Source organism: Alligator sinensis, unplaced genomic scaffold (genome assembly GCF_000455745.1).
Source record: "Alligator sinensis unplaced genomic scaffold, ASM45574v1 scaffold748_1, whole genome shotgun sequence".
Classification (NCBI taxonomy): domain Eukaryota; kingdom Metazoa; phylum Chordata; order Crocodylia; family Alligatoridae; genus Alligator; species Alligator sinensis.
In genome coordinates this window covers 417742-432979 of record NW_005842455.1, presented here as the reverse complement: position 1 = coordinate 432979, position 15238 = coordinate 417742, and the positions used below count along the sequence as shown (strand labels likewise).

The window sequence follows — 15238 nt, the reverse complement described above, 5'->3', positions numbered from 1 at the left end:
CCTGCTGCTGAACTACCAGGTGAGGAGAACCTCATATGCCATGGGTGGGAAAATTGGTTAGTACCATTTTTGAAAGCGGCTCGTCTCTAGTTCTGCCAAGGGATCCAACCACGCAGATTCTTTCCTTGACGTAGTCCTGACTGAGGTTTTAAGTTAGCTGCCTTGCTTGTAAGAAATTAAACATGTGTGTGGCCTGCTTAGAGCAGATTTAGTGCCAAAGTCTCCCTGGAGTTATCTAGCCTTCAACACGGTTTGTTTAATTTTTTTTTAAGTGTAATGACTGGCATACTAAAAATTCAAAAGGGGAATTAAGCAAGCAAAAACAGTATATTGACAAGAAATGCAAGTAAGATGTTGTATCTTTCTAACTGGCTACAAGAATTTGTTCCCAGTATGTATTCTACAATTCTTGGGCATTAGACTTTCCATATCCAGTATCTTACAAGCAACTGTATCTACTTTTTAATTCCTTTTTAGTTCCAATCTGCTGGGGACATAGAAGCCTTTCCATTAATCTACTTTTAACTCTGCTATGCTTTCCCACCTTTGTCCAAACAGTCCTTGTTGTTAGCAACAACTTCTTCACTCAGCGACCTGCTGAGAGCACTCCTTCCACTGCTGTGATTTTGCTATATAACACAGGGCAGCCAAGTTGGCCTTGTGTGCTTTTTAAGTTCTTTGGGTAAAATGTTCTGGGGTTAGGGAGGCAAGTTGGACCACTCAGCTTTACATCTATTATAGCTGTGGGAAAAACTAGAAAAATTCAAATGAACTGTACATGTTGTTGTTTTTTTCTCAAGTCCTGTTTGGTAACATATCTAAATTGTCACTGCTGTCTGGTATCTTGATCTTATTTCCATTGAAGTGTATGGATTCAATAGTGCAGGAACAAATCCTTTTACATGGGGAGCCTGTTACCCTCCAGTTCCAAATGGGCGTCTCTGTGCTTTAGTAAGCAGTGTTAAAAAAGTAATAATAGTGTAACTTCCTGCACTCTGGTGCAAAAAGGATGGACTTGTAGCATCTACTTGTAAACTGAGAATCACTTAATGAGGGTTGCTAATGAACTTCAGTTGCATCTGTTGTTATTTGCTGCATCTCTTACTGAAAAATTACCATGAATATGTTATTTTTTGGTTTATTTTATAGTGACTGTCACATCACGTCCTGATTGCTACTGGGGGCGCAACTGTCGGACTCAGGTTAAAGCACACCATGCTATGTAAGTCGTACATTTCATAACTTTTTTCTTAGGTTAAACTTAATCCATCTAGAGGTCTAAAGACAGTCATTCTCAAATTATGGATCCTATCTAGGGTTCTGAAAGAGGCTTCTGCAGTACAAACCCAAACTAGGCACCTTTTTTTTGCTTTGGAATTGAAACCCATGGACCTTTTGAACACGTGTTGGTTCAGTTCTAACTGAGATTGTTATAACCAGTGATTCCTATTTGAAACCACATGATACGTAGAGATTTTCACTTAGGCGGTATACACACTTGAAATTCAAATAACTCCATGCAAGTGGAAATCAAAAACGTGGTCAACCTAGCAGCTGTGAACTGAACTAATCATTTTGGCCCAGTTTCATTCTTACTTATCCTGTTTTTTGTCACTGCTTCCCACTGAAGCAAACTGGGGTGAATCTGAGGAGATAGTAACTTTGCAGCCACAGTAATCTGAAGTGACCTGCCAGTCCTTGTTTCCAAAGTCTCATTCACTGCTCAAATGTATGAGTTGCACTAGGTGAAGCATGTATGTGTGTAGAGGGGGAGCAGAGCAGATGAAGGGGATGCACATTCACTACTTGAGTGTGTAATGCTTCTGGGGAATATAGACTCCAGATCCATGTGTGAAAGAAAGATAAGACTTCTGGGTAGGCCATTTGGTAGATTGGTACCAGACAGGCAATAAAAGGTCTGACCACTAAATACTAGTTGGGTGGGATTTCTTGGTCTCTTTTTTTTCTTTTCTTTTCTTTTCTTTTCTTCCAAACTACCACTGCTTTAACTAAGGAGGATACAGGAGCTTTTCTTCTTAGAAGTACTCTGGTCAGTAATTTAGCCCAGAATGGTTCCCATAGGCTGTACTGGAATCATGTACTGGAAATGCCTGATCTTGCAGGCAAGCTGTTTTTCATCACAGGAGCTGGAGTAGCCAGTGCAGCTGCACTGTTTTCAAGGAAGTTGTACTTGTTCAGTTATAAGCCTCAGTTTGGTCAGGAGTTATATGACTCCAAAACAAAAAGAACTAGCTTGCTTAGCTGGGAGTTGACTGGCTGTTAAGTAGGAAGCATAGATAGAAAGACTTCTCATTTTTTAATAATGATACAGGTTCTCAGTACAATTCTTAAAGAAAAGCCATCACTTCCCATTCTATTCAGTGTTTTAATGAATGAAGGGTCCTGCTCTATACTCATCTAATCCTGTGGCAAGAATATGCAATTACCATAATTTTCCTTTAATGTTATAACTGCTGTGGACTGAGAATAATTAGTCTTTGCAGCTTATGCAGGCAGATCATTAGGAAGACATTAAAAATGTTCATCTTCAGCATCTTTCAAAAGTAAAGATTTTGCAGCATAAACACCAAATTAATCCTTTTTTGTTTGTGATTTGGAAATCTAAATCCAAAACACCAAAGCTTTCTGTAGTTCTGAGTCTTGTTACCAGGGGAAATTTTCTTGTTGAAGTTTAGGGAATTAATTCAGTTTCAAAACTTGCCAACCTTTCCTACACAGATTGAAGATGGGTTGTAGGTTTGTTTTTGTTTGCTTCTGGAATAAAGACTGAAGGAAGCTTTAGAAGAGACTATCTTTTTTCTTAACGCATTAACTATCTGCAAGTCTTGGACAAACTTGTAGTTCCACAGGGATGGAAAAATGCATACCCCTGTTACAGCACCACTTGAACATTCATTGCATTTTACATCACCTGATCCATTAGCAAAATAGTTTTGCTTGGTGCAAATCAGGTTTTGCTCTAATCTTGCATCTGAATTACTTCAGCCTCAGTCCTACTTCATGTTCAAACATAAATACAGCTGGTTCCCAGTTTGTAGGAAGGAACATTTAATCCACACAGGGAAAAACACAAGGGCAAAACAGATAAGTTGTTGGCAGTAAAATGTAGTTTCTGCCTTGTGGTTACCAGGATGAACACTATGCTTCCTGAATGTAAACTAACTCATCGTGCTGTCTGCCTGAAGTGGGAATTTTCCTCCTTTTTTTTTTTACTTTAGTGCCAGAGAGAGATTGCAAGTCATCTTTGATTGCAAAAATCAAAGAACACATTTTATGTTGAAATTTGTAAGCCTGAATAATGTGTCCTGAAGGCTGTTTAACTGCCAGTCTTGGTTACTATACTGTCAGGGCAGGCAAGATTTAATTCGTGTCCTTTCTCTATTGTCTCCTGTATTTAAAGTATGTAATAGTATGGAAGAACATCGTTAACAAGTTTTCTTTATGCATAACGTAATTAGCAAGTATTAGGTAGTAGAGATACTAAAAAAATTGTTGTGGGAAAATTAGATTGAATTCTACCTTTAGTTAACATAACAGGCTTCTTTGTTTTCAGTTTTTTGAATAACAAGTAAGATTAATATATAAATGTGTTACTTTAAGTTTTAATTGATTTATTTTTTTTAATATCCTCTGGGATATAGACTTGACTTTTCATGGTATCTTACTACTTGTAACTATATTAAAGCTTAATACTTTATTTTTTGTTTTTTTTATTTCAGGAAATTCAATCACATTTGTGAACAGACACGTTTCAAGAACTAAATATTTGTAGTCTGTAGGGAGAGGATGAAGCCTGAAATACAGATCTTACAGTAAATGTTTTCAGGGGATCTTCTTAGTTCCCTCATAGCAGGGAGTCAATAACTTGCATCAGGTACTCTGGTGTGACTTTTTTAATTTGTAGAGTCTTACAGTTATATATGAGTAAGGTAGAAAACCTTTGTTTAAAAAAAGAAAAGAAAAGTGAAAAGCATTGCATTCCATCCTCATTAATACAGCGTCCCTATTTCACTATGCTCAAATAACAGCCATAAATTGGAGGACCTCAGAATGAGCAAGGAATGTGTTTGCACTAAGTGTGGCAGAAAATGAGAGAGATCCGTAGATTTTAAAATATAAATGATTTGTATCAGTATCTTGTTGGATATTTCAGGAGCCATTAATGTCCCAAAAAAAAGGAAACTAAGTCTGCATTTTGTTGTACTCTGGTATTATTGTAGTAGGGCTGGAAAATCCATTAATATTCATTAAAATATGCCATTAATATTCATTACTTTTCAAAAAAGAGCTGATCTGATTATATGCTCAACAGAACACGCATTTGTTTTTAACTACTTATTTTCCCCTATCCTCTCAACAACAAGCAACTTCAGGTTGCTGCCCTAATAGTATGTACAGTGCTATGACAGCAAACTATTACTTTTTTTTTAGTTTAGTAGTCCTGTTTCTCTTCAATGTTAAAGATAAAAAATACACAATCATTTACAAACCAAATTCAAATTTGCAGCAGTAGTTGCCTATGTATGAACAAACTTCTGTTTGTTATCTGTAGAGCAACATTATATCAAAAGACTGAAACAATATTCCTGGTACAAAGCAGCCAGTAAAACAAGTTAGTGCAATTTTTTTAAAGGCATTTTTCATTTGTTAGGCATGTAATTCCATCATGTGGCTGTGCTGTAGCACATACACATTTGGCAAAAAAGTTTAAAAAGGCTGTCACTTTAGCAGGAATTATCTACAAAACAGCTCCACAGCAGGTGAACTTGAGCAATATGGAGGAATTCTTTTGCATTGGGAGGAGGGATTATAAAAAGGGACACTGATATCAATCAGCGACATACTGAGTGATTGTAAGCTACACTTTTTTTTTTCCCCAAGTGTGTGTTAGAAAAGCTTTCTGAGCATCATAAAATAAATAAAAACTGAGTGTATGCAAATATATCATAATCATGCATTTGAGTACACCAGTTTTTTGGTTTTTTAAGTCCAGGAGAACAAAGCAGAATGGAAGGAAAGAGTACAAAATTACCTCTGTATATATATTGTTATTTTAAATAAGCCTTGTTTTGCAAACAAAATTTATATTTCAATACTAAATACATACAGTAGTAGGGAGCACAAGATAACACAGCACATTGTATCTGTCCAGTGTCAGTTAATTAAACCAATATATCCAGTGCTGCACACTTTTAATATAAATGCTAATTAAAAATAATGCATTTGTGCTCAGATTTTTATTCTTAAGAATAGCTGCAGCAAGGATGGGTCTATGGGCAATATCCCTGATGCAATTAAAAAGTACACTTTGTGTGGATTTCTCTTCCTAATCTCTGGGCATTTTTTCCTGCGAGTAAGATTGAAATCAGATCTGGAATAATACTTGAAATGTAACAACAAGAGTTTGTTTCTACTTTTTTTTACTATAAACTAACAAATATTCTGTTGCATTATTTTATATTTAGAAAGTTTTTGGGTTGTTGTTTGTCTTTTTTGGGGTTTTTTTTTGGGGGGGGTAGGGCTGGGGGGAGGGGAAGAAAGGGATTGGATGAATAGTTATATTGTATCTTCTCAGGACAACTATTCCCAGCTGTCTGGTCTCAGTTTCATTGCTGGCTGTGCATGTAGCAAATTGCATGCATTGTGGAAAAAAAATGCCTTTGCACATTACATGCAGAAATGTTGTTTGCATTCTCACTCGCCACTTTTTCCACACCCCGGATAAGCTTTCAGCATGGGCTTGGCACTAGGCTAGAGTTCAAGTCCCTAGTGTGCTGAATTTCTTTTGTTGAGTTACAGAACATGTCTACAGTACTATGTACAATTTCACTTGCACTTACTCAAGCTGTTTGTGTGTATAGGGATGTGTATTACGCAACTTACTAAAATTTGAAAGAAAAATCTCGTGCTCTTAACATCTAAACTACCTGTACAGTAGAGATTTGTGAAATTACTTTGATATACCCTCTTTTTTTTTCTCCATTTAGAGAATAAATCTGCCTTTCTATGCATAGGGGGTTGAAGTAGTGCAATTGAATGACTCTTTTGTGGATATATTGTACTTGGAAGAGCTAAGAAACTTTCTTTCAAATAGGGAGGGTGAATAAATCCTGATCTTTATATGCTCTTAAGTAACTAAGGGCATCTTTCATGGGTATTACATACTCTCTATACTAGTTCTTTTTAAATGTATGGTTGCCAGGTGATATTTAGTTTAATGTGATAACTGTATAAACTATGCTTGTGTAATTGTTTAAATACTGTAAAGGTGCAGCATATTTTTTAACCTAAGCACACCCCCACCTTCTTTATAAGAGAGATTTGGGAGCTAAGCGTGAACTGTTATAGATAGGTGTTGTGAAAAATCAGGTTAATTATGATAGGGTTTAATGTAGCAGTGAATAAGATAGTCTCCCTCTTTTGAGAAGGTTCTCTTATAAAGAAAGTGGAGCGTAGTTCTTCCAATTTTTTGTGATTTTTCTGGACTAAAATGTTATTAATAAAAAAAAAAAAAGACAACTCACTGAAGCTTGGTGTTTCTTCTGTGGTGGCAATCTCTCACCTCTGCACTTAGAGCAATAGGATGTTTTTTCTAATGGTTGGTCTTGTTGCCATCCCTTGAAAGTAGCTAATATTTGATACAGGAAGGTATCCAACTTGAACTTGTAATAATAAGTCCTTGTCTTATGGCATTGCAGGGTTTCAGTTTGGCCTCCTTTAAAATATAGTCAGACAGTTGAATAGGATTTTTACCCCTTCTGGATTTTATAACAAGTTAGCTGTATGACAACTCTAGCTCTGTTGCACTCAAGCATCTACACAAATACAACTCTGGTAAATAAGAAACTTCAGTCCCAGGGGCAGGAACAAAGCATTTATTTCCTACTAAAGAACTGGATACTCTTCTGACTTGAGGAACAGGTACTTCAGCAATTCCATAGTGCCTGTCACCATTACTGACTGTACCTAAAGTAAGATTTAAAAGCCAACACAGAGAGTAATGCTACTGTAATAGTAAATATATTCTCAGTGGTCTAGTTCAGAAGTATGGGACCTAAGATTGTGAATAACCACTACAAGTGAAAAAGTTAGATTCTGCTATAAGAAACTCTGGGGTTCTGGCATTCATGGGTCTAATGAGAGGAGTTTTTAAAGCTATTCATTTGACTTTGAAAATACTGAAGCCAAAGTTATCAAGACTTTAAGTTTTAAAGAGCAGGTTAGGATCCTAGCATTTTGAATTGTTACAGTTTTCACAAGCTAAATTGGGAATTAAAAACCTTTTAATACTGTAGCTAATCCATACCACCTATACCTTGAGCTAGCTATCCTTCACTCTTTAAAAATAATATTGAATAAAAATTCCCCTCTTGCAATCTAGAGAGCTGTCAATAAGGCACTTGCCAGTCATCAGGATGGGGTCCTTCTCAGTGAGAGTATTATATTTGGGAGCAGAAACCCAAATTGCAATGTGTTAAGCATTTTCTGACACCCCCCCCCCAACCTAATTATGCTATTTCCTTGAGCAGCACTTAATATGTAAAGATTGCTTCTTCACATTTACCCATTTTGACTTTCAATAATGTAATTTCATGCCTCGGGTCATTAACTTCCATATAATTTTTTGTAATTCACTACTTAAATGTGCCATATGAGGCTTAACTTCAAAAGGCACTCCCAGAAAGAACATGCATATTTTTAAAATTTATATTCAGTTTTCAAGATGAGTATTTTCTTCTCATCTGTTACAGCTGTTTTGGATTAACTGACTATTAGCTGGAGCTGGAGTCTTGTCATTTCCTTACCCTCAGCCTATCCATCCATAAATTGTTTGGAACTTACTGCTGAGTAATTTGCTATATTTAACATACTTTGACTTCTTTAAAAAACAAAACAAAATAAAATGAACAAGTGGGTTGTGGTAGGTAATAAGTCAGAGTTGATAACCAGTTAGCCTGCACCACAATGACTTATTTCTTGAGAGGAGTGTGAAAAAGTAACAGTATTGCTTTGTAATCTGATGGACCTTAAAAATGGCTGAAAGTAAGGTCATGGTATTGTTTTCTACTAGTTGACTACATTTTCCTGCCCAACCATCTGTCTCTACTTCATCCACTGTTTCATAGGACAGCCCTTCAGTATTAATGAAACTCATTAAACACTAATCTCAGTCAAATTAAGGTAATAACTGTGTATTCAAGTCCATGAAGTGTCTTCCTATAATCCTCTCTTCCCTGTTGTTTTGGCCTCTTGTGAACAGTAGAGCTGTTAAAGAAAACTAGTCACAGAATCCAGTTCTTTTATTACTAGCGAGCAAAACAGGGCCCTCTTATACTGCCTTTGGAAATCCTGCTACCAGCTGCTAGCTAGTGTTTTGTGCAAGGGAGAAGAGGCTGAAGGAATACTTCAAAAACATTGTGTATCCTGGCATGTTTGATATTGGCACAGTAGGTACAGACACTCCCGAGAGAAGTAGTTTGATCAAAATAGATGGGGGGGGAAAAAAAGCATTTTCCAAACCAAGTTTTACTCAAAACAGCAGCATCTAGGTCTGCAGTCTAACCTCTTCCTACATAACTGCTTAAGTTACCTTTCCCTTGCAGTGAAGAAACTGCTGTTACATAAACAGGTACCACATATCAGCTGCTCCAAGGTTGTCCCCACCATCTGTTAATTTTGATTTAATTTGGTAGTTTGCCCATTACCTTAGGGATGAGATGCTGGCTTTGCACCATGGATGCCAGTGTTCTGGAGCAAGAGCTGTAGAGGTGACTCCTCTAGTACAAACAGAATCAAGAGTCTATAATAATTTTCTTAGTGCAGAGGCAATTTAACATGTGATACTTTTATTGTAAAGTATTTTGTTCTTTTCCCATCCCCACCCATCCCCAACAGCAGTTGCTGATAGGTACTGGTCACCCAAGTAATATTTTTGAAGATGATTCCTCAGTTCATGATAATTAGAAATCTAACAACATAAGTAACATAGCGTAATGCCTTTGCATTACAATGTAGCATTGTATATGGAAGCCAACACAATTACATTCTTTATTAAAATACAGAGTATTGCAGAAATCTAAACCTTTTAAGTCATAAATATATTAACTCTTCCCTTTAATTCATGTACTATTAAAAAAACCTAGAGCTAGAGTTCTGTGTTCTTTGTTCAGGGCAGACTGGTAGATATTAAAGTTAGCTGAGGCCTGGTTGTGTAGTTCATTTTTGGAGAACAAGCTACCAAAAGGCATCTTCAATGTGACCACTGCCATTACCGCACACTAGCTCTATTTCTATCTGCATAAACAAATGCTAAGCAAAATTATGACCATGTGTTATGCATTTCAGACATTAAGAGATGGCAGAGGAAAGCTAGAATAGCAGATGAAATCATAAATAAGTCAGGGCCAAACTGGGGTTAAGTTTTTTAGAAGCCAGACTTGGATGCCTTTGTCTGGAAGGATTAAGATCCCTTGTTTGATTCATAGTATAGTGGACATGAGGCAGATTTGACTTATTGATTTCTTCTCCCCCCCCCCCCCCCCCCCCTCCCCATTCTTGCACCTGTTTTATGGAGTATTTGGAGCCTTTTATCAGTTTAAAGCAGTCCACAAAAAGATTCCTTAAATTTAGGAAAGCCAGATCATTCGTGTTGTAGCTTGCGTATGCATGTACTTCTTGCTGAAACAGTAAAATATCATTGGGAGGCGATTAAAATACTGATACAGTTATTAAAGGCAATCGGATTAGCAGACTTCCCTTTGGTTCAGTCTTGCATTGCAAACCTTGGCTTTAATCAGAGTGGCACAGCTACTTAGGAGTTCATTTCTACAGAGAGCATTCTGAAGTCTTCCCCACTTAGTTTTTAAGTCTTGCCTGCTGAAGGAAGGGAAACAGTTCTCCAGTCAATGTGCGTTACTAGCAATAAATAGTTGGTTAATACAGTATCATAAAGAGCGGCAGCTGCAACTATCAAGAAACAGATGCTGATAACTTTATTCCTAGTAAATATTTTGTTACCTTTGTATACATACTCCTGTTGCCATGAAGAATTGCTTAAAAAGAATGTAATGATCCCTTAAAATTTGTGTCTGCTAAAAATAACAAAACAAAGAAGGTAGAAAGCATGCCATGCTACTGAATGTTGGAGCTTGTGTTAGTTTGGATGACATCAAAGAGTGCCAACACTTTGCTTTTACTACTATGGTGTATGAAGGTCTAGATGTCCTTTAATAACCAGAAAAGTTGATAATTAGGCTTTGTGTCCAAGTGAAAGTCACCAGCTATAGAAACATGGCTTAAAAGAAGTTAACATGATTCTTTTTTTTTAATCCATAAACATGCAAGTTCAAATTCTACCCTTGGCTAGCTAGCCAGGTGTAACTTGAATTGTGCAGATATGCTTGAGAGCAAAATTTGGCTCATACCTTGTAGCCAAAAAAATACAAAAAGCAATATCACAAAGACCCTGAGGACTGGTTTCCATTTCACGCCACAAGCCAAAGTTGTAAATCAACTTTTTCCTTTACCCTACTGGCAGATGATGGTTATTCAGTTATTAAAACCTGTTTATGGGAGTCATTTCATCACTCTTCCATAAACTGCAATCAAAATTCTATGCCAGAAGAATGGAACTAGGGCTAGGACTTTGTTACACTCATTAAGCCCAGGTGAACATGATGAATATGACTTTCACACACTGCTGTCAGTTTATACCCATAAGTCTACTCTTGCTGATAGGGAGGAGAAACAAATTAAGCAAAGTTGCTACTCCCCACAGGCCTGACTGTTCCACCACAGAAGGTAACAGCTTAGTGCATCTGTTCTTGCACCCTGATGCTTTTAATCGCTCGGGTTAAGGCTGAAAGCATCACTGAACTGACATTTGACTTGATGTACGAGCATCCACAGTGTCACTCTTTTGTGATGATTTAGTGGTACCGGTGCCTGCAATAGGTGATCTATGCTGGTCTCTAGAAGAGCTACAGGTCCTCAAATGTTCCTTGCCTAAGCCAGGAGACTGTCCCCAAAGAGGCACATCAGATATGAAGTTGGGATGCCTAACAGGCCCATCTCCCTTCACAGTCAGAACCACAGATGATTTATCCAGCCTACTCTTCACTGGAGCACACGTGACAGTTTGCTCAGGCAGAGCCTCTCCACATTGACTCAGGTGCTCTGCTAGGACCAAAGGTTGCTGATCATCCCCTTCTTCAGAAATAACCAAGGTGTGATTGGCTTTGTCTTTTTCTAATGAGAACTCCTTGGTCTTTGAGCCACTGACCAAACTGCTTTTCAGAGGGAAGGAGCCTACAAGACAGTTTTTTGGGCTCTGGCTTTGGCTGTCAATTGAAGATATGGCCCCCAAGTGTCTTGAAGAATCCAAGGACCTCACATGTTTGCAATCAGGGGAGCTGGTTAAAAACCCAAAGTAGGGGTTCCCAAACCTGGATTTTTTCAAGTTACAGGAGCTCAGCTTCCGCTGCTTCTGTGCAGACTGGGTTAGTGGGTATGATGCATTACTAGTGGATGAGTCGGAGTAAACAGGCTCAGAGGTGCTCTCTACCTCAGTGTCAGAAATTACTTTTCTAGTTGCTGCACCCTGGTTTCTTGAAGATGTAGAGAAACCCTGCCAAAAGAATAAGTTAACAGAACAGGCTTTTAACCATATAGGAGTTAACAGTTTAAATATCTTGCCCTGGTTGAGAAGCCATACTGCTTCCTTCCTTTTCCCAGAGCACTAGGTTGTGGAGATAGAAAAGGATTTTTTTTAGCTCTGGAACAGGCTTTAAGTTTGTGGACTTCAGAAATCAATGAGATGATCTTGGGCTTATGGATTTCCCACAGTACAGAAAAACAGCTGAAAGAAACTAAGATGTAACCAGAAAAAGATATGCCAGTGATTCAAGACTGATGCTGAAGCCACTGTGAGACTGTTTCTAAAGAGTAAGCAATCCTTCCAAGTGCTTAAGCCTGAGAAATGCAGCTTCCCATCAGCACTTTAGAATCAAGCCCCTCATGATTTGTTTTTCAGAAATAAGAACACTGGGGACTGGACCATTAGAGCTCAAACAATTAAGAAGGGAAGGGGAGCTTATATAAGAAAGCAGCAGAGTTGCTATACAATATGAACCTTTCTTTGGGTGTCATTAGGGGCATGGAATGCAATTCCTATTTCTTCCTTGTAAATACTTACACCGCTGTCCACCAGCTTGCTGAAGGGGCTGGTAGTGCTCCAACTGCACCACTTTTTCTGTAATTGAGGTATTGGAGCCAATAAATCATGAAAAGTTCGGGCACTCCAAGTTCGTTGTCTTGAATAATGGTTTTCTGTTGCTACGTTCCCTTTGTCGACGGTGCCTGCTCCTGTGGCCAAGTGATCGGAAGTCAGCCAACTGGACACAGAGGCCGGACTCGTGATACTTCTCTTTAGTTTTTTGTCCTACAAGAGCAAAAAAAGTTAAGTGGGGATCATTTTCAGTTTCTTTTGGCCAACGATCTCCAAACCACTTTACTAGCTAAGGCCTCAGTGGCATAAAAGGACTAGAGCTGTCGGAGGAAGGACTTTGGTTCTTTAAATGGAATAAGATAGGTCAGTCTGTACATCACCTGTCCACAGTATGGTTAAAACAGGAAGCAATAAACCCACCATTTTACTCACCCCTCAGAGTGGTTGTGCCTGGCATTCTTTTCTAAATTGTCTGTGATATATGAAACCTGAACACTTTTTAAATTACTAGTTAAGTGAAACTTTGAGAAACAAGATAACTTAGTTTGAACCTGATTGGATCAAATTTGACTGTCCTCTGTAGTTTCCACTAAGCAGAAGTGATTTGTCAAGGTGTAGGTCCAGGGGAATAACAGAATTCTGTTCTTTCTTGTTGGCTAAGAAAGAAGCATATTGGCTCAGAGGTTGTGGTTCAAATATTGGACAATATTGCTTTCAATTTTAAGCTTTTAAAAAAAGCTATGGTAGGATTTAATTCCAATAATTGGTCCTGATACGTTGGTGGTTTTATTTCGTATGTGGTTTAATATCAGTAATAGCTTAGCCTCAGTGCCGTGTTTTCTTGCTTTTTTCAAATAAAAGTCAAGCTTCTTTTCAAAGGATATGGATCCAAAATATTTCTGGACCTGGTGGTTTATTATAAAAGCATGATTCACATCTCCACCATCCTCACCCTCCATCAATTCTAGCTCATAAAATTCTCAGTCTAAAACCAGGAGCTTGTACTGCCTGGGCTAGAAGACTGAGATCTATTAGCTAATGGCAGCAGCAAACTGAGGTCCCCTTTCGTCAGTCTCGCCATAAAGAGGGCTGAAGCACATCATGTAAGTTGCCTGTAAAATTCATGTTACATTCATGAAAATGTCCCTGCTACTAGGGTGCTGCCCAAGAACACAGCACACCATAAAAAGCCAAGATTCAGAGCCATGGACCCTTTAAAAAAGTCAAACAAATGCTATCAATAGACTGCAGTACAAAGAGAAGCAGATGGTGAAGGCAAAAATACAGGCTTAAGAGTTGTTCTAAAATAGAAATACTGCTTGTTTTCTTAGAGGTTGTCTATATGCCCACACAATATAGCCAGGATGCATTTCCTCCACTCATCAGTGTCTTTCCCCATCTCCACAACTGCAGTAGCACAATGCAGAATTTATTTTCTCCCCCAGCTGTTGCATGGGTATAGCCTTGACTCTTGACAGTGGATTAATTTTCTGCTATGTTGTTAAAAAAAAACCAGCCTATCACTGACCCCTCCTCAGCAGAACTCAGGCCCACTCTCACTGGGAGGCAAGGGAGCTGGTGGCCAACTACTATTTCTCAGTAAAAGGATTTGGATAATCTTTTCTGCAAAGCTTCTTACAGTTTTCTTTGTCTAGACAAGCATTTCTGGTACGGCGAGTCTGGAAGCCTTGTTTATTGTAAAGGCTCAAGATTTCACACCTCCATAAACATTAGGGTAATGTCACAACTCATGCCAAGAGGAGAACAACAGTCCAGTAGATGACCTGAACTATGTGCCCAGTGCTGGCTCACAGAACATAGTGCACACAAATCAGGCCATATTAGGGGACTTTTGCTGAAATTAAGAGCCCTCTTTCCAAACCTCTACAGATATAGTTGTACTCAAGGTCAAATCTGTGCCTTGCATTTAAATTGAGTGTGTAAATCAGTACATGCACTTCCAACAGCCATAATGCAGGCATAGTGTGTACCTAGATCAGACAACATGGCTCCTAGCATGCTGAAAATCCAGGACTTACTTCTCTTTGTGTCCTTCCTGGTGAGGTCCACCACGTCAGTCATCAACAAGCCTGAATCTTAACACGTAATTCAGAGTCTTTTAATTTTGGCCATGAACAGGTACCTATGTAGGGATCCTACTGAATTATCAGCCCTTTAAGATCAAATGAGGTGTGACTTTGACATTTTATATCCTCCAATACATCATGTGGGCACAGCAATAATGGCCTATAAGGTGCTGATTATCTGCAGGATGGCCATTCATGGATTCCTCAGAAATACTCAGAACTTCATGAAGGAAAGGGGCAAAATACAGATTTTCCATCCTGAGCTACAGCACTCTCATCACCACCAGGTGGTAGTCTTACCAATAGGGAGAAGCACCCAGGAGAGAGAGTATACATCTTGCAAAGGCCAAGTCCCTCAGTCTACCTACTTCAGGATAGAGCGCCAGTGGTGATGATGCAGGCAGAAAGCATGTGTCAGATAACAAAGAATTGCAACAAGGGAAGTTCAGGTTGAATAGTAGGAAAAAAAGCTCACTAGGGGGGTGGCAAAGCACTGAACAGTTTACCTAGAACGGTGGAATTGCTTGCTGCCCATGGAGGTTTTTAAGGCCTGGCTTGACAAAGCCCTGGCTGGAATGATCTAGTTGGAAGGTCCTGCTTTGAGCAGGGGGTTGGACTAGATGACCTCCCAAGGTCCCTTCTGCCCCAATTTTCTATGATTCTATGAATAGTTTTAAATCTATGCACAACCTAAACTGATCTCTCTTTCTGCACAGTGTTTCTTCTCTTCAGATTCTAAGACGTTTAAAATGCAAAGTGCTGCTGTAGATTTACCAATTAGCCACTGGAAGAAGGACAAGCATTAAACCAGGGGTGGGCAGAGTCCAGCCCATGGGCTGCATCCAGCCAGCAGCCAGACTCCATTTCCCAGCAGCCCCTGCCTGCCTGGCTGGGGCTGATCTCC

General features: G+C 38.7%; 2 protein-coding genes across 2 annotated transcripts in view; one reads left to right on the top strand and one right to left on the bottom strand.

Moving 5' to 3' along the window:
• CHFR (checkpoint with forkhead and ring finger domains) overlaps positions 1-6535 on the top strand; it is a gene marked incomplete at its 5' end in the record, with an annotated part of 25130 nt that extends 18595 nt beyond the window's left edge. Inside the window, 3 exon segments of the mRNA XM_014523174.2 lie at positions 1-19; positions 1150-1222; positions 3741-6535. The exon segment at positions 1-19 is cut by the window's left edge and continues 6 nt beyond it. Coding sequence (XP_014378660.1) covers positions 1-19; positions 1150-1222; positions 3741-3783 — 135 coding nt within the window.
• A 3017-nt stretch (positions 6536-9552) lies between these two features.
• Positions 9553-15238, bottom strand: part of LOC102386446 — a 58397-nt gene continuing 52711 nt past the window's right edge. The window contains exons 7-8 of the mRNA XM_006030652.2: positions 12215-12460; positions 9553-11647 (exon numbers count right to left, since the gene is read on the bottom strand). Coding sequence (XP_006030714.2) covers positions 10889-11647; positions 12215-12460 — 1005 coding nt within the window. The 3' untranslated portion in view covers positions 9553-10888. The remainder of the gene's footprint in view (positions 11648-12214; positions 12461-15238) is intronic.